Source organism: Scomber scombrus, chromosome 8, assembly GCF_963691925.1.
Source record: "Scomber scombrus chromosome 8, fScoSco1.1, whole genome shotgun sequence".
NCBI classification, from domain to species: Eukaryota; Metazoa; Chordata; class Actinopteri; order Scombriformes; family Scombridae; genus Scomber; species Scomber scombrus.
In genome coordinates this window covers 30019492-30042828 of record NC_084977.1, presented here as the reverse complement: position 1 = coordinate 30042828, position 23337 = coordinate 30019492, and the positions used below count along the sequence as shown (strand labels likewise).

The following is a 23337-nucleotide window of genomic DNA, read 5'->3' as shown; positions in this document are numbered from 1 at the left end:
AGTATTAGACCAACAGGACTGCAAATAGAAAACAACAAACTGCATTGGAGTGGGCATTTTCCTAAAGGTATGCATTTGAAGATCTAGTATGAGTCAGTTTTGAAGGCCAGATGCTGCTGTTGGTGACACAAATTACAATTGTATCAGTTATCACAACACCAACCTTGACTTATAGTAGGATTGTGATGCTTGCCACTTGCATCTTTGGACTTTTCTGTTGCAAAAGTTGTTCCAGTTTCCCTTTATTACCTTGCATCCTTTTGCAGGTGGGTTGCATTCTTGACACGGTCGGTCTGAAGTGAATATGATGAGATTTGTACTTGACGTCAGTACTCCAGCTGAGTAGGAACAGAGACAGTCTCTATATGGACACGGTGAAAAGAACAATAAGAAGCCTCAGGAAAAAACCCAAAGAGAGTTGGAGAGTTCACCAGCTTATTTGCAGTATCATTCCTCAATTCACCTGTTTGTATTCACCTTTTTAACTTACACATAAAAAACAACTTGAAAACTTAAAAATGTCGAAAAAAGTTTGTATGCTTAATGTCAATAAAAAGCTAAATTAAAACAGTTTTAGCCATTAAATCATGATATATAAATATCACTTAAGCTTAAACATCAGATCTGTGAGATGCTATTTTTCAGTTTGAGGTTTGACTGGCAATTTGGACGTAAAGCTAGCAGCATAGACAAATACATGTTTTAGTCAGATGAAGGCAACCTGCTGTGCAATTACTGCACTTCACTTGTAAAGCTGTGTACGACGCTGTAATGAATTTCATTACATCCCTCTATTGGACGGTGACAGATGAGACATGACAGGAAACAAAAGGAGACAGACGTTAAGTTACATGCAACAAAAGTCCGCCGCCAGAGTTGATTATCTGGCAAGCGTCTTCACCAGTAGGCTACCAGGGTGTGCAAGGATTTCACTTTTTAAGCACTTTTGCCAAGAAATCTGTCCAAGAGATCCCAGAGATAGAGATAGTTAGATGGTAAAAAGGTAGTCAATAAATTAAAGTCCATAGCTTTCCAGAAAAATGTCCAGTTTAAATGACAACTAGATGTTTTTATTCTGAGTTGTATGGTGACAAAGAACTGCTAAAGTTACTGCTAAAGACGATGCTAACTGCTAACAGGGCCAATGATGAGCCACCACCATGCATATATCATTTCCTGGCCATAGTTCCACTCTTTCAGCATCTTGTTTTTCTGTTGTTTATTAAATGAGGCATTTCTTCTGATTCCAATGCAAGCAATAATTGAGTTTGATTGTTTAAATCATGAGCTTGCAACTATTTCCCGTTGAGTTTAATTAGCTAAGTCAGACAGTAGCGCTACATAAATGTTATTTTTCATAACAAGTAACTACAAATTTCCGACTAGTACATTGAGGCTGCATTACTTCCACAATCATCCTACCTTCCTTCGTCTATGGACTGTGATTAATACTTATAAGATGTGGAGAAGGATGCTTTTGGTGTGTATATGTGCAAGATTTGACATGTGTCCTATCCTTTCAGTCTAAGATTGAGATGACTTGTATCACATTTATAAATGGCGTCCTTCCTCTGTGAAAGATGTGAAAAGCATCAATAAAAAGCAAAGTTCAAGTTCAGTCGACATTGATTTGACTTAAGTTACTTCTGAGTTAAAGCCAGGTTAAATTAAAAAGTGACAGCTGTTACAGTTCCTTATAACATGTTGAAATATATGTGTAAATATTGAAATCTTGTAGAAACAGCTGTTATATGTAACCCAGCGAGCCTAAAACCTTCACTTTTCAACCCATTTTAAACTAGACGGATAGAAAACAAAAAACAACAACCCACAGTTAATACGAGAAGCCGACCAGAAACAGACTTTGATGGCTTCTCATTAACCAAACTTCGTGGTCCACAGACAGAGTGACGTTGAGCCGTGTCTGCCAATATCTTCCAATTACAACAAATTAGAAAACAGGGAGCTGCCTGGAAAAGCCTGTGGCACATTTGAACATTCGTCATGTATGAACCCAACAAGAGAACAATTTGTGCACCATGATCGCTTCTCCAGATGGGTACAGGCTCAGGAATTTCAATCCAGCTGCAAAACACGATCAAATAACTAGAACATTTCTGCAGCTGAGACTTCCTTCATACATGAAGAATAGACTATTGACATGTTCTTGAGAGAAGGTGGAAGCAGGAACGTCTCTCTAGTTTGGAATATATTCTTATAATTGCAGGTTTATTATGAGTCAAAATGACTATGTGAGTGAAAGCATTGCAGTAGCTCGAGCTGCAGTTTATAAAACTGTCAAGTGATTATCAGAAAACTTCAAACACCTCTGCGATGACACCATTCGCTCCCATACCCTTTTCTTTTTTCCTTTCCAACACAGCCCCCCGCCCCTCCCCTTTTTTTATTGTTACCCTTCACCCTGTTTCTCCCTCTCCACGTTGTTGTTATTCTTCACTCCCTCTTCAGCTGGCTCGTAACGCGCCTCTCCTCTGCCACTCCGCTGATTCGATAAAGCTGTCTGTCTAAACACCAACAGAAGGACAGAGGTATCTGATTTACAGGCGACCGCCCACTAGTCTGTTATGGAAAAAAAAAAAAAAAAACTGCTCGGACACTTCAGAGGTCCTGAATAGGAGTAGGAGGGGAGGACACAGAGGGGATTGAGTGTGATTGATTTTTGCAGACGTAGGAGGGTGAAACCAGACGGCTGATGACATTCTAGTGCAGCATCAAGTGATACTAAGGAGAAAGCTTCATGTTCATTGCCAGTGCTGCCAAAAATACAAATGCATGACATATCACAACCCCTAAAATATGCTTAAGGTTGTAGCCGACTTTTGAGACTATTTGACAGATATGTCTACAAATTATTGGCTGTTAACTTTGTTGTTTTAGCTTTATTTTATCAAGATAATCTCTTAAGATCTTTGTATATCATTTTTTTTGTGAGTGACCCGGCCAAAATGTGAGCTTAGTTTACAGATGCTAAAACAGAAAGTGCAACTCTGCTTTGGACACACTTCTTTGGATTAATCCAATAATAAAAACCTGTTGCACTTTGCAGTCAGTTCATAGTATCTGAGCCTATTGTGCTTGTGTTTATCGGACAGATGGGTTTCCAGGCGACGTCATAGTTGCAATATGCGTGCAAACACAGGGTTTAAACGACCCAGACCGAGTGCATGAGGTAATTCATGTGAGAAGATGTTTATTGTGCAGCTGATAAGTAGTTAACACGGTTTAATAAGAGTAAAGGGCTTCCTGGATACTCATCTGGCAGATATGTAGACTCTGGTGCATTTTGATGATTAACAGACACATTTTCAAACATGTTAATAAAACTAAAACCTTGAATGAAGGGACGTGAGTGCTCTTAACTCGGGTGACAGACAAAAAGCAGGACTTTCATATGTGCTTTTTTGGTTTTATGCCAACATTACAGTTCATTTCCCTCTACATGTAGAAGTAACTTTATGTAATTTGCATCCTTGTTATTACGGCTAGCTGCCAGTTATAACTTCAAAGCTGTCATGTCACGTCAGCTGCTTGTGGAGTGCTTTAATAAAAAAGTTGCATGTGCATATAAATTCACCTCTAAACAGTCATTTTACTGGTTTCCAGCAAGTATATAAGCTTAAGTTATGTACTCCCCCATGTTATATGTGCATCCTCCTCTGTATGTAAACAGGAAACCAGTTTATTAAACAATAGCTTAAATCATCCAATCAGGTGAGTTGTCAGAATTTTAATCAGTAATAAAGATTCAACTCAGCTTTTAATGTAGTGGAGCTATTACCAGTCATGGTTGCAATGTAATATATAAGCATGAGATGAACTGCTGGACTAAATATGCAGCTTCTATTAGTTTAGCAGCTTGGACAGAACATGTTAACTATTAGTTCATACAACATAATGCTTCCTATATTAGTCAAATATAAGTCAATCAATCAATCATGTTATATACAGACACACAGTGAAACCACATCATCAGGATCCAGTATTGTGACTGTTGTGCCTGTCAGGCCTTAGTCTGACATTTATTTAAAATAACTTTCACCCTAAACTATTTATACAATGATAATTAAAACTGAATACCGAGGAGCTTCAGCGGGTCTCAGGGTCACAGCAGGTGTCTTCCTTCTCATTTTGATCCTGCTTCTTTTCAAAGTTGCTCTTTTGGCCCCGTTTTCCTCTTCGTCCCCCCGAGAGGCCGAAGCCTGTGATCACAGTGAACAGCTGTAACATGCCATAGACCTTAAGACCTGTCAGCCTCGGTCTCTGTGTGTGTGTGTGTGTGTGTGTGTGTGTGTGTGTGTGTGTGTGTTTGTGCACATTCCTGTGGTCAGCAGGGAGTGTGCAAACCCACTGTTGTCCTGCATTATTGCATGTGCATCATTGTTTGTGTGTGTGTGCGTGTGTGTGTGTGTGTGTGTGTGTGTGTGTGTGTGTGTGTGTGTGTGTGTGTGTGTGTGTGTAGGCTGCTTAGCAAGTAAATGTTTGCATGCGTGAGTGGAATTCAAATAGAGAGAGAGATAGATGAGGAGAAGCGTTTCATTGTCGGCCGAAACACAGGACGCCTGTATCTGCGCTGAACATGTGACAGCTGTATGTATTTCATCTTTCTACATTTCTTCTTCTCTTCTTCTCTGTTCGCCCCCCACCCCCCCACCACCACCCATCCTCCCCTTCCACCCCCTCCTCTTTTTCATTCCAACCTGCTCATGCAACAGCCAGCGTGCTCTTAGGTGGCAAATATGAAGGCAAATATTAGCTCAGAATTAGCTCATCGTGGTTTTATTGATTAATGGGATTCCTCTCCATACCAAGAATGAAGGTATGCGCACATTTTCAGACTGGGCCATATAACCGTCATTCTCTGTGTCCGGAAAGTGTGTGTGTCTGTCTATGTCTGTGTGTGTGTGTGTTGTAGGCTTGTTGGCTGGTGGAGGTTGGCAGTCATGCCCGCATGGGTCTGTGCCATCTGGAATTGGTTTTGCACGGTTCGACCCAAACTAAGCAGGCTTTGTGCTCACTCAGAGCTGTGCAAGTGAGGAGAAAAACAATGCACAGACAGACACTGTGGAGGAAAACAAACTCATACATTTTTTTTTAGAAAATATAGAAACAACCAAAAGTTTCAACATGACGGTGAAATCTGTCCATCTTCCTGTATCTCTCTCTTACTTCTACATCTCACTAAGCGGGACTAGAGTGATAATATGAGGTAAATAAACAGCTTACGAGGCCTTTAGCCCAAAAGTTGCCAGTGCACATTGCTCTCTCTTGACCAGCAACCCAAAGTGATGAGCACAAAATTAATTGGTTGTGCAAAAGTTAAATTCAATTAAATGTTTGGCCCCAAATATACTGCAGACAAAGCTCATCCATTGGGATTCTGACACTGATGCAACTAAGGTGGAAGTTATGATGCCAATAAATGTCCCGTAGATAAGAAATAAGGGAGTCAATTTTTGTCCATCTCTGAATTCCTGAAGTTATGTAAACATATTATCTTATTATCTGATCCGACAGTAGCGGTAGTTGGATGAAAGAATCTCAAGAATGGCAGAAAATATCAGAGAAGATGAGAGATATTAAAGGAGGGTTTCATAGTTTCAACAGTCTGGAGCCAAAATAAACACTGACATATGTTTTTTCTTCTTGCTGTAATAATTCCTCCTGTTCATGCTGACCATTAGAAGATCCCTTCATAATGCACTTACAATGTAATTGATGGAGGACTAAATCCACAGTCCTCCCTCTGTGCAAAAATGTGTTTAAAAGTGGATTAGAAGCTAATATGAAGCTGTCCAAAATGAGTCAAATGAAGGAGATATCTTTCAACTTCTTGTCTGTTTAAAACCAAATTCCTTCTTTTACTTCAATCTTTTCACTGCAGCTGAACAGGAAAACACTTTCCAAGGAGAATTTATTATTACATAAAGACTATAACTGTCGTAAATATCGTTTTTATTTGACTAACTCAGGTGTCTGAAGTCTCATATTAGCGTCAGATAAACTTTTAAACACATTTTTCCTCCCAAAATTAGCAACGTGTTGTGATTTTATCCCTCATGATTTGCATGCAGGATATCTTCTTCTGGCTAGTATGACCAGGAGGAATTATTACAGAACTGAAGTCAGACTTGGAAAAAATTTGTATCCTTTAAGTTAGCAAATTAACACTATAGTGATGATTTGTCATTAACTTAAAAATAAAACAATATGAAGACAAATAAGAGATTAAGAGAGATTACCAGCTTTATAGTCATTATATTGAGGGTCAGACAACAATATAAAGACATTTAGATAGCACTCCCTGAGCCATAACAACATTTAAGACAATTAAAAACAACTTAAGACATAAATACAACATTAACAATCAATAAGAGCAACAAAGTGCAATATGCAATAAAAAGGTGCAAACAGTAGGACCAGTGAGGCACCTATAAGAAATGAATCTTACGCAGGGAAAAAAGTCCAATCATGAAGTTGCTTTTGGTTTATTTTAACATTTTTACAAGCAAACAGACAACGAATACATGATAAAAACCATCAACTCTTCCAAGTGCCTGCTGGTCCTATACCTGCCTACCTATAGAAGTAGATTCACCTCTGTTCCTTCAAAAAAAAAAAGCATTAACCAATACTCAAATTAACCAGAATTATACTTATATTATAATCAAACTATTTCAGATATAGTCTTCTCACAAGAACAACAATTGTCATCCATAGGAGCCTATTTAGCTGCTTTCTAGGATTACGTGCTGCTCTTCATTCTGCACTCCGCCTCATGCAGACTGTTCACTCATTTCATGACATCCACCTCATAGTTGTCTGGACGTTTCAGTCTGGATCAAAGTCCACAGAACTGCAGTAATTCAGTGACACACACTTTTCAATTGAGGTTTTACACCCAGCTGTAGTTTTGCCACATGAACAGTTGCCACGGTAACCAAGAAGAGTTTGATAAGAGTCTTTATTTTGTTGCAAATTTGGGGAAAATGTCCATGTCTGATCTTTGGCATTTAAAAATTGACTCCATATCTGCGTCACACTGTGCACAGACTGTCTCTCTCTCCGGGGGTTTCTTCATTAACGCATGTCTAGCTGAAAGTGAGTAGCTATGGATACTGACGTAGCGTGGTTACAGGAGGTGAAAGGTGTGCTGTGAGTGTAATAACGAGCAGGGAGCAGAGGTCAGAGGTCAGAGGGTCAGGGTGAGGTGAGCTGAGCTGAGCTGAGTTGGTGTTGCCACAGTTTTTTGGCCGTTCTGTAATTAACCGGATAAGCTGGGGATGAGCTGTGTGATGCAGCAGATGTGACAAACCACAGCGAGGAGAGAGACAGCCGTGGGAACAGAGACAGAGAGAGACGGAGACGGAGCTCGGCTGTTTTTCTGGGAATCATCCCGAGAGAGAGAAACTGACAGCGACTGTGGGAATGTTTGAGGAATCCCTGCCGCTCTCCGTGCATTACCCCCAGTTTGTGTTTGTGTGTTTGTTTCCTTCAGGCAACAACAAACAGGACATTTAAATATCGTAGCTTTCATGCTGTGTGTGTGTGTGTGTGTGTGTGTGTGTGTGTGTGTGCTAGAAGTGCTATATCTAATTATAAGCAGAGTTCAGCACTGTGCTCTTGACCTTTAACCCCTAAAAGTTCAAGTTGAGTGTCAACAACCTTTAATTTTGACACGTCAACAAGTTCACATGCAGCATTTTGGCAGAATAACTTAAATCTCTTTGCATCCTTCAATATAATATGACTGATATGGACAGATGAATGAATGGGTTAATGGATGGATGAAGTTATTTATTTCTCTTAATATCATTATATCAGCATTTTTAGAGCATTTTTACAGCAGCATATTTTATAGCATATTATGATAATATAGGGAAAAGAAAGAAAAATCATTGCTTAAGTTTAAAAGTGTATAAAAACTCCAAACTATTAACTTAACTGGATGATAAATGTCCTGTTTAAATGACTATTGTAGTACACAATTTATGCAAATCATATCAGGCCTAATTATGATATCTGTCCTGGTACTTAACATATTTTCATTATAATTTGTGTATGATTGCCTGATGCAGATAAATGGTGATAAAAGATCCTTTATTCAGGTAAAAATACTCCGTTACAAGTTCAATCCTGCCCTCGAAATTTGAATTTTTATGCAAAGCAGCAACATTTAAGTATATTTTCCTTATAAATCTAAATTATATGAAAGCTGACCTTACTTAGAGTGTCAATTTATTGACACGTTAACCTTTAAGCAGCATTAAAATGTCGTAGCTGGTTTAAGTGAAGCTAAAGCAATCGTTTTTATATACTGTTTGACACTTTTACATCATATTTTATGAGCTTATAAAAGGTTTTGTATGTTGAAATATTGTGTAATGGGTTTTACTTGTATTTGCATAGCACAGAGGGAGCATGCAATCACAGATATAAAACAACAGCAACATACAATCTTACACAAAAAAAGCAACAGCATAAAATATATTTGGAAATGAAATCATGCATAAAGGAGAAACAAGTAGCACAATAGTAGATGTGGATTAAAAAAGATGTTGGAAAAGTAGAGTCTTGCAAAATAAAGCGAAAGCAAAGTAAATGCAGTTAAATGCATCTAGTTACTTTCCATCTTCACCACTGAATAAATCACTCAGTGTCTCCAATAAAACAGACAAACTGTCACTTAACATCCAAATCCAACAATCAGTAATAGTCCTGTGCTCAGAGCAGCTGCCAGAAAGTTCACACATTTGGATATTTGATACAGCGTTTATAATGAAAGCACTATAGCAGTCTGTGTGGGAAAACATCTGCAGTGGTGAAAAGTTATGTTAATATCAAAAAGACAAGTCACAATAGAGACGGAGAGTGGGAGAAGTATTCAGATGCTTTTCTGAAGTAATAGAGGGAATATCATGATGTTAAAAAATGTAAAAAAAATACTCCCTTACATTTTAAAGGTGCAAAAGATTTTCATGATATAAGTAAAGATGCTTTATCAGCACAATATATTTACATTTCAGAAGTAAAAGTACTCATGTTGCAGAGCTTTTACGCTGTTATTTATTATGTTATTGTATTATTATTACTGAAGCATTAACATGGAAGCAGTATTTTGTATGGTGGAGCTAATTTAACTACTTCTACCAAGTACATATACTACTTTTTTATATACTAATCTTGGCTTGTTCAGTCATATTTTGTCATTTAAACCTCTCAATCTGCATATTTACAGATAATCATAGTCATATTTCCTTCTTAAATGTAGAGAAGTAGAAGTATAAAGTTGCATATAATAAGAATACTTTACTGATAGTCATGGTGGAGCTAATTTAACTACTTCTACCAAGTACATATACTACTTTTTTATACTACTCTTGGCTTGTTCATTCATATTTTATAAAATGATCATATATTTTCTCATTTAACTCTCTCAGTCTGCATATTTACAGATAATCATAGTAATATTTCCTTCTTAAATGTAGAGAAGTAGAAGTATAAAGTTGCACATAATCAGAATACTTTACTTAAGTATAATTAGAAGTAATTTAAAGTGGATTAAATGTGTTTTCCATTATTTTCTTCCACACATGCGACAGGATATGCAACTTACAGGCATTACTGTCAGTCAGTAGTGTGTGTTCCTGTGTTGCTGCTGGTGCATCAAGCACTCAAGCACTCATTCAAGCATTCTTCACATTCATCAATGACACACGTGCGGTTATATAATCCACTTGAGACGATGCAGCTTGTCCAATATGAGCGCAAACAAAGCTGGCGGCGGAGTCCAAATTCCTCCATATCGGAGTCCTTGAATGAAGGGAAGGAGCGGAAGAAGAGGGAGGAGGGAGAGGAGGAGGGGGGGTGGGAGAGGGCGGCCGGGCCGAACAAGAAGCTCTTTATAATGATTGACTCTTTTCACGGTGACTCATCGTACTTCACAGGCCTGTCTGTGGCCTGAGGAGGCCTGCCCTCTTGTTTGCTGAATGACACACAGTGTTGTCAGAATGTCAGGATGTCGTGTCGGGATGTTTGGAGTGCTTTCCCTCCAACATCACACACACCTTTGCTCCTCATGTACGCCGTCATTCTTCTTCATGCCTCACTTAACATTGAAGTTCAAATCCACTTTATTTGGCATGATTATAGCTATAAAAAGTCAAAGCAAAGCCAAAAGCTGGCTGCACAAGATCTACGATATTAGATTAAAAAGAAATAGTTTGAGAATTGTTTTGTATTTATTTTCTTGGTGGGAGTCGGATGAGAAGATTGATACGGCGCTGGTGTTTGTACAGTAAATATGAAGCTACAGCCAGCAGCCAGTTAGCTTTAGTTTAGCATAAAGAGTGGAGGGAAGGTGAAACAGCGAGCATGGCTTAAGGTTAAAAAAACAAAGGCAATATACTGTAACATGTTAGTTAGTGAGTTTTAAAGCTGCTGGTGGTGGGTGGATTTTATTACCTTTGGACAGATCATTTCTCCCTACTTCTGGTCTTTATGATAAGCTAAGTTAATTGGCTTATGGCAGTGGTTTACATATTCACTATACAGATATGAGTGACTCATCAATCTCATCTGACTCTTGGCAAGAAATCAAACAAATGTTGAACTGGTCCTTTAACTATAGAGCTTGGGTCAAAGAGCTGCTTAGCTTATAGCATGGAGACTGAAAACAGCGGGAAACAGCACGGCTCTGTGTGAAGTTAATAATACACCAAATCTAACCTGGTTTAAACAAACAAGACATATGTTAGTTAGTTAATTAATTAGCTTTAGAGGTGCTGGTTGGTGTAGTTTTGTTTCCCCCTAATCCAGGTTTTATTCTAAGGGTTTTCTTTTTGCTTCATCTTCAGAAAAAACTGGTTTAAATAGAGTTAAAGATACTCTATATTTGTATTATTGTCAACAAATCCCACAAAAAAACAGCAAAAAACAAACTAACAATGAATTGATCTACCAAACAAGCATTTTCTGCTCTTCTAAAACTTGATATCTCCTATTCTTCTGTGCCATAGAGCTCCATTTTTGTCCATAAAACTATGATATGATGATCTGATGTTAGAGCAGCATTTGCTAAAAACTACAGTTCCCAGCTGTTTTAAGGAAAACAGAGGAAACAAATCATACAAAATATTAATGATGTGTCTCTAAAAATCTAAAGATAAGGGTGGGGAAGATTGAAAATGTTTATTCTGTTCATGGACAATGTTGACAATAAGAAAAAATGTAGAAAACCGGCTTTAAAGTGTAAAAAAAAGGAGAAAAATCCACTTGCTTGCTGCTGCTGCTGCTGAAAAAAAGCAGACTGCTCCATGAGTCATTACCTGGATGAATTAAGGTTAAACACACCTAATGTCTGTCAAACATGGCAGGTGTGTTTCTTCTCTACTGTTTCATGTTGATGGTTGTATAATCCAGACACCCGCAGAGTCTGACAGCATCCATAAATACCAGTGAGGAGTCAGTTAGGTAGACAGTTATTATTATACCGTATGAAACTGTGACACATCCTGGCAAGTTTTACAAGGCCCCTTTATAGTCCAGGACCTCAGTGTTTTATATGAGGGACGTGTGTAGTAAAATGTGTGTGTTTCTTTCTCTCTCTTGCAGATTCCCGGAGTTTCCTGGACAGCATGAACCACGCCAGCGGCTCCACAGAGGGAGAGTTGTACAGATCAGACGTGTCGGTCACTCCTGCATCCTGTCAGAGGATCTTCGGCTCCATGTGCTCCGTGTCATCGGGCAGCCCCCTCCCACACACAGACAGGTACTCACACACCCCACACATACCAAGTGCAGGTGTGGTTTTTAGTCACTATACAATATTGCTGTGATGACATGTGTCTCTTTTGCCTCTTAGAGGACATTAAAGTTGTTCTAATTGTAAGTCTAACACAGTTTAATGGACTGTCCAAGACACCATGTTACATCTTACAGTACCATCATCATTTTAACCTTCTTTGAGCCGGGGGTAAAAGTTTGTTTTGTGGCCCTATGGACCCCCAGAATTTTGATAACTGATTAATTGTTTAACACCTTTTAGCTCACACCAAGAAAGAGACTCATTCTGTTTGTGTACAAAATGAAAAAATGAAACTCAACTTCAAAAATGTCTCCAGCAGGATCTTAAACACTAGCACAACCAGTATCTATAGCAACCATAGAACCACCTGTATCTATAGCAACCATAGAACAACCTGTATCTATAGCAACCATAGAACAATCTGATGGTCTAATCTGTGCATTCCATACCTCATACAAGTGGTAAAGATTGCCCAAAAAGTTAAATGGGTTCAATAGATTTAGTTTTTGAGCAGATATTTAGATTGTTTTCAAAGCTTTCCATATTCTCATCTCAATATGTTATACATCTTGGGGTTCAGGGAATCATTATTGGCATTTTTCACTATTTTCTGACATTCACACTGACTATTATCTGAGTATTGAAAACTGTCACATATCCAAATGTTATTCTTTGATCAGACAGTTTCTGATTTAAAACCAACTATAAACAATTTTGCTTTATTTAAGTTCATTTAAGTTCTTATTCAGCTGCAGGTGTTTAACCAACATTTAATATTTGACATGTTTGGCTTCTTTTTGTAGAGAGGCATGTTCATATTTCTCAATGTAACGAGTATTGTTTTTGCATCGATCCCAAAGCTATACAAAACTTAAGTTGACACTTGTATCAAAAAATGTCAAAAGATCTGTATTTGTGGCACTAAGACAGCGATAATTATCACTTTGTAAAAAGATAACTTCTTTTTTTTTGCATTTATATGGTCCAATACATAACAAGAAATGTCAGTACAGAAACTTTAAAGGCACTGTATGATTTTTGGTGACCAGAATATGCATTTCGACTTCCACTGTGCTACAGATAAGCTCAATAATTTCTGTTTATGTTTCATATTGGAGCCCAAAATGAAATGTCTGTGTCTTGAAATGAGGCATAATGGAGGCTTGCTGCACCAGAATCCAAAAATGAAACATGAGACTAGAAAATATTTTAAGCCAGTTGATTTTTATTAGAAACAGGTTCCTGACAAATTGGCAGATTTAGAGGTTTTTTTTATTTGTTTAAAGCAAATCAGATTTTAAGGACTCAGTCACAGACATTTTGGCAGCAGTGTACTTAATTTGAAAAACACATAATGCTGCAGGCTGTGACTGCAAAGTGAATTACTCAAAATCTGAAGGTGTGTGACTACTGAAAGTTTGTTTTAATGCTTTTGGAAACACACCTGATGATAATAACATTGATTAATTAGACAATTGTAAGTCTTTGTTTCCTCCTCTAACGATCTCTCTCTCTCTCTCTCTCTCTCTCTCTCCTCTGCAGCTCCACTCCGCCTCCAGCGTGGCACGACCGGACTCCAAACTCCCAGAACTCCCCGTTCCCCCCGCAGCCCTCACCTCCTCTCTCCCTCAGCACCCCCAATGCCCACAGTTCTCCCCGGGGGGTCCTAAAAGGCCTGGGTGGCGACGGTCCCGGGGTCCGCAAGGAGACAGACAGCACAGACTTGTCCTTGTTGTTGTTGGGTAACGGAGGCCTGGAGCACAGCCTGCTGGAGGCCATGGAGGGCCTCGGGGGTTTGAACCTCAGAGGAGAGGGGGGCCTCCCTCCGATACTGCCTGAGAAGAGGAGAGTGGGTGAGGGGGGAGATTTTGGCTCCTGCTCCCCTTCTCTAAGCGGATTTTCCAGCCCTCACAGTGGCAGCAGTCTCAGCATCCCATTCTCATCCTCCATGACCCCTGACCCCCTCAGAGGACACAGTGGGGCCCCGTCGCCCGGAGCAGGTACACAATCCTACACAGTTCAGGAATGAGGAGCCTCTTTACGCCTCTCTGGCTCTTATAGATTCACTTTATTCCTTTTACCTCTTATATATAATCAGCTAACTCAAATGACAAAAACATTAAGCAGTGACTAGTTTCTAAGATCTTCCTCCATGATGTCAGAAATGGATTTATTATATCTGTAAAATAAAGACTTTTTAAACCTTTATTTAGGAAGAATTGTCAGAATTGTCATAAAAGATCTCCATTCAAGAGCTTCCTGTGTAAGTTTGCTTAGATAGCAATTATAATTAATGCTAATTCAGTTTTTACAGTGTTTATAAAAGCTTGAACCTTTTTTAAATCCCCATAATTTTTTACAAAAAAAGTGCACAGTCAGATTTCAGACTCCAATTTTCCCAATCTGCACATTTGACCCTAACGACCCAATTCTGGACTGTGTTTATGCCCAAATAAAATAAACTGACTTGTAACTACAGGGAAGACGATTTCCCTTCCCTGGAACATGTGATGTGTCACTCCACCCAAACTTCTTCATTTTTCCAAAAACGGGACCATCTCTGAGCTATTTCCCAAAACTAAACATTATAAACTTTGCTGCCAGCACTTATAGACCTGAACTTAAAATGATCAAAATCTCACATAATCATTGCACATTTTTGTCAAAGGTCTTTTGATAAGTGGGAACAACTTCAGTAATGTTGGGCTGCAATAATCACAATACTCTCATCTGGAGAGACTGCTGAGGTGTTGAGATTAAAACACTAAAATTCTAGCAACCGCCAGCAAGAAATTTTTTAAAAAGAAAAAAATAATATGTGAAAAAAAGAAGAAAAAGTCATGAAATCACAAGAAAAAAGTCACAATAATTCAGGTTATTCAATAATAATAATAATCATAATAATAAACTTTATTTATAGTGCACCTTTCATACAAGGCATGTAGTTCAATGTGCTTTACAGAAAGAAATACAATAAAACAACAGCAAATAAAACAGAATAAACAAGAGAGAGGGTTACTAAAATTAGACAATAAAATAAATAAATCATAATTACATATTAAAGGACACATTAAGTTTTTTTAGTCTTTAAGTCTTTTAATCAATAAAAGTGTTTTTTTTGTTGTTGTCAGCAGCTAAAATTTTAGTTTTATTCTTCAAAGCTCAGCAGTTCTAATAGATGATGTTATTGTGATTATTGTGGCCCATAATAATAGAAGTTGTGCCAACTTATCATAAAATCTTTGGCAAAAAGTTGTAATATTTCCATAATATTTTAAGACATTTGCTCACTGTGAGGTCTGTAAACCTAAAAAAAACCCTCTGCTTTTCTTTCCTTTTCTTTTTTTAAATTCTGCTGCTTTGAACACCATAAGAAAACATCCATCGACCTCCTTCACACAGGAGGAAGATACAGCAATAAAACAGAAACTGTGTGCGTGCCTCGCTTCTATCAGTGTCTGACTGATAAAAGATCTTTTTTGTAATTTGGGTGCACTGACCCTTTAACCAATCTCCTTGGCTTTATTTTTCTTTCTGCTGCCTTGTCATATCTGGGCTGAAGCCAGACTAAAACCTAACCGAGCGCTTTAATCTGTGTCTTGCAGAGTTTGGCAGTAAGCAGGACACTGTGAAGTTTGTTCAGGACACTTCCAAGTTCTGGTACAAGCCCGACATTTCCAGAGACCAAGGTAAATATTGGTCTTGGACCGGAGAGTCTTAACAGCCACGTCCAAGCAGATAATACACTCTTATGCAACTTTTTTTTCCTTCTTCTCCACATACAGTACGAACATGTCGCTTTTTAACTTGAGCTCATCTGTGTGTTCATCTACTTTGCAGCCATTGCAGTGTTAAAGGACAAAGAGCCGGGGTCTTTTATTGTCAGGGACAGTCATTCATTCCGCGGAGCGTACGGATTGGCTATGAAGGTGGCGACGCCTCCTCCGTCTGTGTTACAGCAGAGTAAGAAAGGTAAGGTTAAAAAAAAAAAAAAACAACCCACAAAGTATGTAACAAAGTGGTTTGTTTGTGCTGGATGTGGGAATGTTGTTAGTCTGTTAAATGATGGGTGCACACATTTTCAAGTCTGTCTCAAAACAACAACCAGGTGTCAATGTGGAGACTGAAGGAGGTTTTTTCCTCTATTTAAAGATCTCCTTCAAATGTGCTTTCAATGGAAATGATGTGAAGCTTATATGAGTCTTCAGCAGTCTGAGTTAGTCATATCAAGAGGATATCTGACACATTTACAGTGTTTTTAGCATCAAATTCCCTCTTAGTGTTTCCCTGTTGAGCTGTGGTGGAAGTATAGTAACAAAAAGACTTTGGTACTAAAAAAGACTGTAACGTTGAAACATAGAAGATGAAGATTTGAGTCATTTGGACGACTAAAGCTTCATATTAGCTTCAGATCCACTTTTAAATAAAACATTTTTGCACAGGAGGAGGACTGTAGATTTAGTCCTCCGTCACTTCCATTGTAAACATTATGAAGGGATCTTCTAATGGTCAGTATGAACAGGAGGAATTATTACAGCAAGAAAAAACTAAATGTTCATTTAGGATCCTGGCTGTTGTTTAACCTTTGTGTCGTCCTGCCGGGTCAAATTGACCCCGTCTGTTTTGACTGTTCCTTCTTTCCTCACTTTCTTCCTTCCTTCCTTCCATCTGTCCTTCTTTCCTTCCTTCCTCCTTTCCTCTTTTCCTTTCTCCCTCCCTCATTCCTTCTTTCATCCCTCCCTCTTACCTTCATTCCTTCCTTCTTTCCTCCGTCCTTCCTTTCCTTCCTCCCTTCCTTCTTTTCTTTCCTCCCTTCTTCCCTTCCTTCCTTCCCTCCTCCCTTCCTCCCTCCTTTCCTTCCATCTTCCTCCCTTCCATCCTCCTTTCCTCCCTTCTTCCTCCCTTCCTCCCTCCTTTCCTTCCATCTTCCTCCCTTCCTCCCTCCTTTCCTTCCATCTTCCTCCTTTCCTCCCTTCTTCCTCCCTTCCTCCCTCCTTTCCTTCCATCTTCCTCCTTTCCTCCCTTCTTCCTCCCTTCCTTCCTCCTTTCCTTCCTTCTTCCTCCCTTCCTTCCTTGACTCGAGGACAAAAGGAGGTTTAAACACTGTGAACCTGTCCTTAAAGGCTGCATTTCATTTTCTAACTGTATATATCACATTAAATGGTGATTTTCATGCAATAAAAGTTTCACTCCCAGCTCAAGTACTGTATGTATTTATGTATAACATACTGAATTAGTTCTCTGTGTGTCTGCAGTAGACCTGTCCAATGAGCTGGTGAGACACTTCCTGATAGAGTGCACACAAAAAGGAGTCCGTCTGAAGGGTTGCCCCAACGAGCCGTACTTCGGTGAGAATACTGCTGCTGTGTTCAGTGTGTCCTGGATACTTTATGGCTGCCTGGTTTTGTTTTATCTAACTGTCTAAATGCCATCACATCAGATAGCGTTACACATTAACTGACCTGATCCAGCGAATCAATGCAACCCTGTTGTTGAAAAGACAGATTCAGATCTTAAAAGTCACAATAATAAGATGTTAAAGTAGTTAAATACAAGTAAAATTAAGGTATCATTGTGTTAATTGAAGCATTTTAAGCAGTCAGAGCAGCTCCAGGGTTGTAAGATCAGACTCCTTTATTAGTTAGTTTAATCCATAGCAATGCATACTTCTCATGTTTTGAATTTAAAATCTTCACTTGTGATTATCAGATACATTTCGGATAAGTGGAGTAAAAAGTACAACATCTACCTTTTGAATTGTAGTGCAGTTTAAGCAGAAAGTACAGCAAGATGGGCTCAAAACTCAACTAAATTACTAATAACTAAAAATAAAACCTTGAAAATGATTAAAAATGTTGACTTTGACAATCTTTAATATAGACTCCCCTCATGTTATCATCTAAATTAAATATAAAATAAGGTATATGATGTAAGCTGATGTTGTTAAAACACTGTCTTCACTCCTACAAGTCAGTTCATTCAGTTGATTTCCTCATATTCATCTGTTATATCGCCGTGTCCCAAGATTTTAATGTATCTCCTCTGCTGCCCTCTACTGGTCAGTACGATGAGGTGCAGCTGGATTTGTTATTCCTCACATGCTGTATGATGAGTGTTTCTGTCAGTTTGGTTTATGGGCTTGTTTATAAAATGTTCATTATTAATTTATTGTTTTATTGTCTTGGCAGGGAGTCTCACAGCTCTGGTGTGTCAGCACTCCATCACCCCTCTGGCTCTGCCCTGTAAACTCATCCTGCCTGACAGAGGTGTGTGTGTGTGTGCGTGCGTGTGTGTGTGTGTGTGAGTGTGCGTGTGTGTGTGTGTGTGTGTGTGTGTGTGTGTTAGTTATACTAAAACAGCAATACAATTTTTGCTTAAGACAGCGTATCAAACCTTAATTATTACCTTTTGAGGAGCAATTACAACCTGCAGTTGACAGTAAATTTTAGGGTTGAGTTGATTATTTTCTGTTCTTTGCATTGAACTCTGCTTTTTTATACTTTAAGTTTAGTTTTGTACTCTTTTTAGGCAAAGTTTTTGAGCATCAGCTTGTGTTTAGACACTATGGACTGATGCATTTGAGAAATTTTGATTTTATTGTAGAAAAAAATTATATAATTTAGTAACTTTAAGAAACTGTAATTATGGTTTTAGGTACCAAACAGCAGTATAATATTGGCCATATGAAATAACCAATACCCACCCTGAATCAGAGGTATTAAAAATGCTTGATATCAATAATCAAACCTTTTCTTTTAAATATAAGATCTGCAAATAAACATTTTTCTAAGTATGATTGTAATGTGTTACATTGTCTTGCTGGTTAAAATGTGTGAAACCACAGACCCTGCTGGATATTTTAAAATGTCAACTTCATCAATCTTAACCAATAATAACTCAAAGACTCTCTTCAATTCTTTATTCAATACATTAAAATAAACTGAGCATGTTTTCAATAAATAAAGATATTGAGAAATGTTTTAAAACTGCAATGACATTAGAATTACTTTTGAAATTTCTTAGCATTTCCGACCTTTACTTACGTGTGTGTGTGTGTGTGTGTGTGTGTGTGTGTGTGTGTGTGTGTGTGTGTGTGTGTACATAGATGCCTGAAACTACACAGTAGATGCAGTTTTTATGTGTCTTAGTCAGTGAACTCTGTATGTTTTTGCTTCCAGACCCGGTGGAGGACATGACCGACTCTCCTGCACAGACGGCGACAAACTCAGCAGCTGAGCTTCTCAAACAGGGAGCAGGTACAATGAAATCTTAGTTTTAATTTAGTTTAGTTTAGTTTATTTTGCACAAATGAAAATTGTCCATGTGTCTTAAATCAACCATGCATGTGTGTGTCTTTGCATCCCTCAAAACTTTAGTCCCATCTCAGTCATCATATCTTAATTTTGTGTCTAACTGCTCCTTTAATCTCTCTGTTTAGCGTGTAACGTTTGGTTCCTGGGCTCTGTGGCGCTGGAGTCTCTTACGGGACACCAGGCCGTTCAGAAGGCGGCCAAGGAAACGCTCGCCATGGACCCTCCGCCGGCCTCCACCGTCGTCCACTTCAAGGTGTCGGCGCAGGGCATCACGCTCACGGACAACCAGAGGAAGTGAGTGTTCACAGATACGCAGATACAGATGTGTTCTCACAGGAATCCACATGTTCAGCTTCACATCTGTCTGTTTGTTCCTGCAGGCTTTTCTTCAGGAGACACTACGCAGTCAATACAGTCATCTTCTGTTCTCTGGACCCACAAGGCAGGAAGTGAGTACTGATGTGACACAGCTGGTGATTTATTGTCATGTATAGAAAGTCTCTCACTTCACTTAACTTTAAACATCTACACAGTGATAGATAATCTTACTCATAGGATGACATTGACAGTTTTTGAGTGGTATCTAAATCCTGGTTAATGCTTTCTTAGTCACCCTCATGACTTATCATCTAAATGACTGTATGTTTCTAATGGCAGGAACTCAAACTTGATTTATGCTTTGAAAAATGATGGCTTTTTCTGTCAAATAAGTCATAAGTCAAGAATTTGGCCACCATTTACAGAAAAAGGGGTGTTGAATATGATTAAAATAACGAGTTTTTTAAGCTTTAAATTGTTGAAGACTGAAAGATATTTGTTGGATGAGATGTAAAAATGAAATGAGTAATTTTGAACCAAAGAATCAATGAAAAAACCTGTTTATCTGGCTGTCATTGATGCAAAATCCACAAAATACCTTTTATAAGTACATAAAAGTTTAGATTTTGAGGTTTTCATGCAGTTTGTCTTTTCAAACATGCACAATAACTATGTAAGGAGTCATAATATATGTACAGCATTTACATATTATATAAGGTGATTACATAATATTGGAATAATTGGAATACTGCATATTATTATTTGATAAGTCACGTAAGAGTGTCATCATCAGCTTGTAGTCAATGCAATCAAAGTCAGAGGAGAGGCTGGTGTTTGTATATTTCTATTTAACAGGATATTTAGATATATTATATACAAATGAATGCAGTGTAATGACTGTATCGTGTCATTCTGTCACAAACAGATGGACGAGAGGAAGCAGCTCCACTGCAAAGTAAGTCCCTATTTATTAATGTCTTTTCTCTTTTACTGCTCTTAATCAGTATTTGTTTCTCAACTTTTCTATTTTCATTTACTTCCCTTTTATACCTTGTGATGTTGTTTTGTATTCATTTAATGATTGGAGACCAGTAGACCATCGGAGGCTTTAACCTGCTGCATTTAACACTTTGGATATTGGTATATTTAGATATTTTATATTTGACAAAGAGACAGATAGTCAAAGGTCTGACAGCAAATATGTGTTTCATGAGCCAAACTGTACATGGCGTTAAAGTGATTCATCACCTAAAATCTTTCGAGTATCAGTGTGAAAGGTTATTGGACAAGGTTTATTATGTTAGTCTCAATAGATTCCAGCACAGAAAACATTTGTGTGGTGTAGAAAGCATCAAAAACATCCACAGAAACCTCTCAAATCACTTCTACAACAGAATCTGCTCCTCTGTTGTCTTTCTCCATGCTTGTGTCATGGTGTAACCCTCCTGGAAGCTTTTAATCCCAGATGAAAGGAACATTTTTAGCCATATTTGACGTATTTGTTATATTTGAGAGTTAGTAACCTACTGATCATACATACAGACAGCACTGAAGTGGATTAGAAGTAGTTCCTGAGAAAATTCAAGTACACCAGAGTCACTTGTTTTCTAGCTTTCAGAGTGGGAGTAGTTGATTCTCAGGAACTTAAGGACGGATTCGGACACTTTAATTTATTTAGAGAATCAGCTCCTTACATATAAATATCCCCTGTTTATCTCTGTCTCTTTCCTCCAGGATCTTCGGCTTCGTAGCCAGGAAATCTCAGAGCGAGACTGAAAACATGTGTCATCTGTTTGCCGAGCACGACCCCGAGCAGCCGGCCAGCGCCATCGTCAACTTTGTCTCAAAGGTCATGATCGGGTCACATAAGAAGTAGTAACGAGGAGGAGGAGGAGGATGAGACTCACTGTGTGGAGCGGAGGAACCTGGACTCGGGATCAACTTCCAACCCCAACTTCTTATAAATATGAGTGTGGACCACGAAGAGCCAAAAACACTCCAGCACCTGGTCCTGTTGGGTCATCCTGCAGAATAACCCCCGTGCATTTTGTACTGACTGCACTGCAGGATGCTGCCACTAGGGGGAGCCAAAGCTGTTATGTATAAAGTTCAACTGGTCTGAAACTCATCAACAGGAGGCTGCAACGACTTGTGGATCTTTTTTAAAAAATTTTATGAGATATGTATAAAATGATTGACACTTTCTCCACAGAAGATCTTGTCTGCAAATTGGATTTTGTCACATTATGACTACTTTATCAGATCTACCATGTCAAATTTATTCTAACTGTACGGTTTTGCATTGACTTTGCTTGTTGCTGCCAATAATAACACACTTACTTCTGATAAAAAAAAAAAAAAAAACCTGGAGGATCCTGCAGATAAACATATATTTTAAGGTATGATTATGATTGAGAAACTTGTTTCACATTGGTTAAAATGTGTAAAATCATATTTTAACATCACTATTTTTATATGTAAAAAAAACAAACAAACAACCCCAACCATACTGTCACATGACAACGCCAATCATGTGGTCGCCTTGTACTTCCCCCTTGTGGATTTATTGTGTTTATATATGTTGCTCAAAGTATTTATCCCTTTTTACAGATGTGTAAAAGTTCTTTTTTTCCCCCCTTCCTAAATATACTTGTCATATATTTTTGTATATTAACACATACTGTACATTAGGGTTAAAAGGCAGCGTACCTCAGAATTTATGCAATTATGTCACATATTGTATTGTTGTGGGAGGGGTATGATGTCGTTTTTCGCATGGTTGTAAAGATACTACACATTGTGCCCACGTGTACTTGTTGTATTACTAATATAGTTGTTCATATGTTCCTTTACCAATAACAACAATACAGGTTCTTGTACAGTTTATGTGCCATGAAATGAGTCTCTCTGAATATAATAAGAGATTAAAAAAAACACATAGAATTATAGCCCACCTCTGTAATTTAATGTTAATTCATATTCACAACAATATTTTGGCTCTTAACTCCAGCGGTTTCTAACCATGCAGATTTTATCCAACCAGGTTTTCAAATATCTGATGTTGATGACATTTTATTTGTGGCACTCAAACTTCTATAAATGTTAATAAGTTATTTCTTTAGTAGAAAGCAGTTCAAATTGTATTAACCTTCCTGTCGTCCTCCCGGGTCAAATTGACCCCGTCTGTTTTCACTGTTCCTTCTTTCCTCCCTTCCTTCCTTCTGTCTGTCCTTCCTCCCTCCTTCTCTCTTTCTTTCCTCCCTTACTTCCTTCCTTCCTTCCTCCCTCCTTCTCTCCTTCTTTCCTTCCTCCATCCCCCTTTCTTCCTTCCTTCTTCCTCCCTTCCTTCCTCCCTCCTTTCCTTCCTTCTTCCTCCCTTGCATCCTTCCTTCCTCCCTCCTGTCCTTCCTTCCTTCCTTTCTCCCTCTTTTCCTTCCTTCTCCCTCCCTTCCATCCTTCCTTTCTCCCTCTTTTCCTTCCTTCCTTCTTCCTCCCTTCCTTCCTTGACTCGAGGACAACAGGAGGGTTAACTGAGTTTTTGGGCTACATGGGGACTCATCACCTTTTGCAGATGATCGTGTATTTAAAGATCCAGTAGACTAAGAGCAACATTAACATGACTTTTTCTGCCCATTTGATGATTGTGAATCCAACATTCACTCTCCTTTAAGCTCGTGCTTTGGTCTCCACCAACTCCTGGAAAAGAAAAGCTCCTAACGTCCGTCCTATATATATGTTATATATGGTAATAAGAGGTCTACGCTTTTACAACAGAGTGTCTGAAACTGTGCGTCACAGTCCGTCAGCTCTCTGACCAGATTATATTCTCACACTTTTGTGTGGGACAAGAAGATTTTATGCACCCACAGCCTTTTTCATCTT

At 38.5% G+C, this 23337-nt stretch overlaps 1 protein-coding gene across 6 annotated transcripts in view; it reads left to right on the top strand.

The window, feature by feature from the left end:
* LOC133984390 (tensin-3-like) overlaps positions 1-22652 on the top strand; it is a 66163-nt gene extending 43511 nt beyond the window's left edge. For 4 of the 6 annotated variants that reach the window (XM_062423688.1, XM_062423686.1, XM_062423690.1 and 1 more), the window contains 11 exons: positions 11632-11788; positions 13367-13824; positions 15430-15513; positions 15665-15796; positions 17080-17172; positions 18013-18090; positions 19003-19080; positions 19263-19431; positions 19518-19586; positions 20381-20410; positions 21190-22651. In XM_062423688.1, coding sequence (XP_062279672.1) covers positions 11632-11788; positions 13367-13824; positions 15430-15513; positions 15665-15796; positions 17080-17172; positions 18013-18090; positions 19003-19080; positions 19263-19431; positions 19518-19586; positions 20381-20410; positions 21190-21331 — 1490 coding nt within the window. In that variant the 3' untranslated portion in view covers positions 21332-22651. Of the gene's footprint in view, positions 1-11631; positions 11789-13366; positions 13825-15429; positions 15514-15664; positions 15797-17079; positions 17173-18012; positions 18091-19002; positions 19081-19262; positions 19432-19517; positions 19587-20380; positions 20411-21189 lie in introns of all 6 variants that reach the window. The other 2 variants (XM_062423689.1, XM_062423692.1) reach the window with 2 other exon arrangements.
* Positions 22653-23337: the final 685 nt, after the last annotated feature.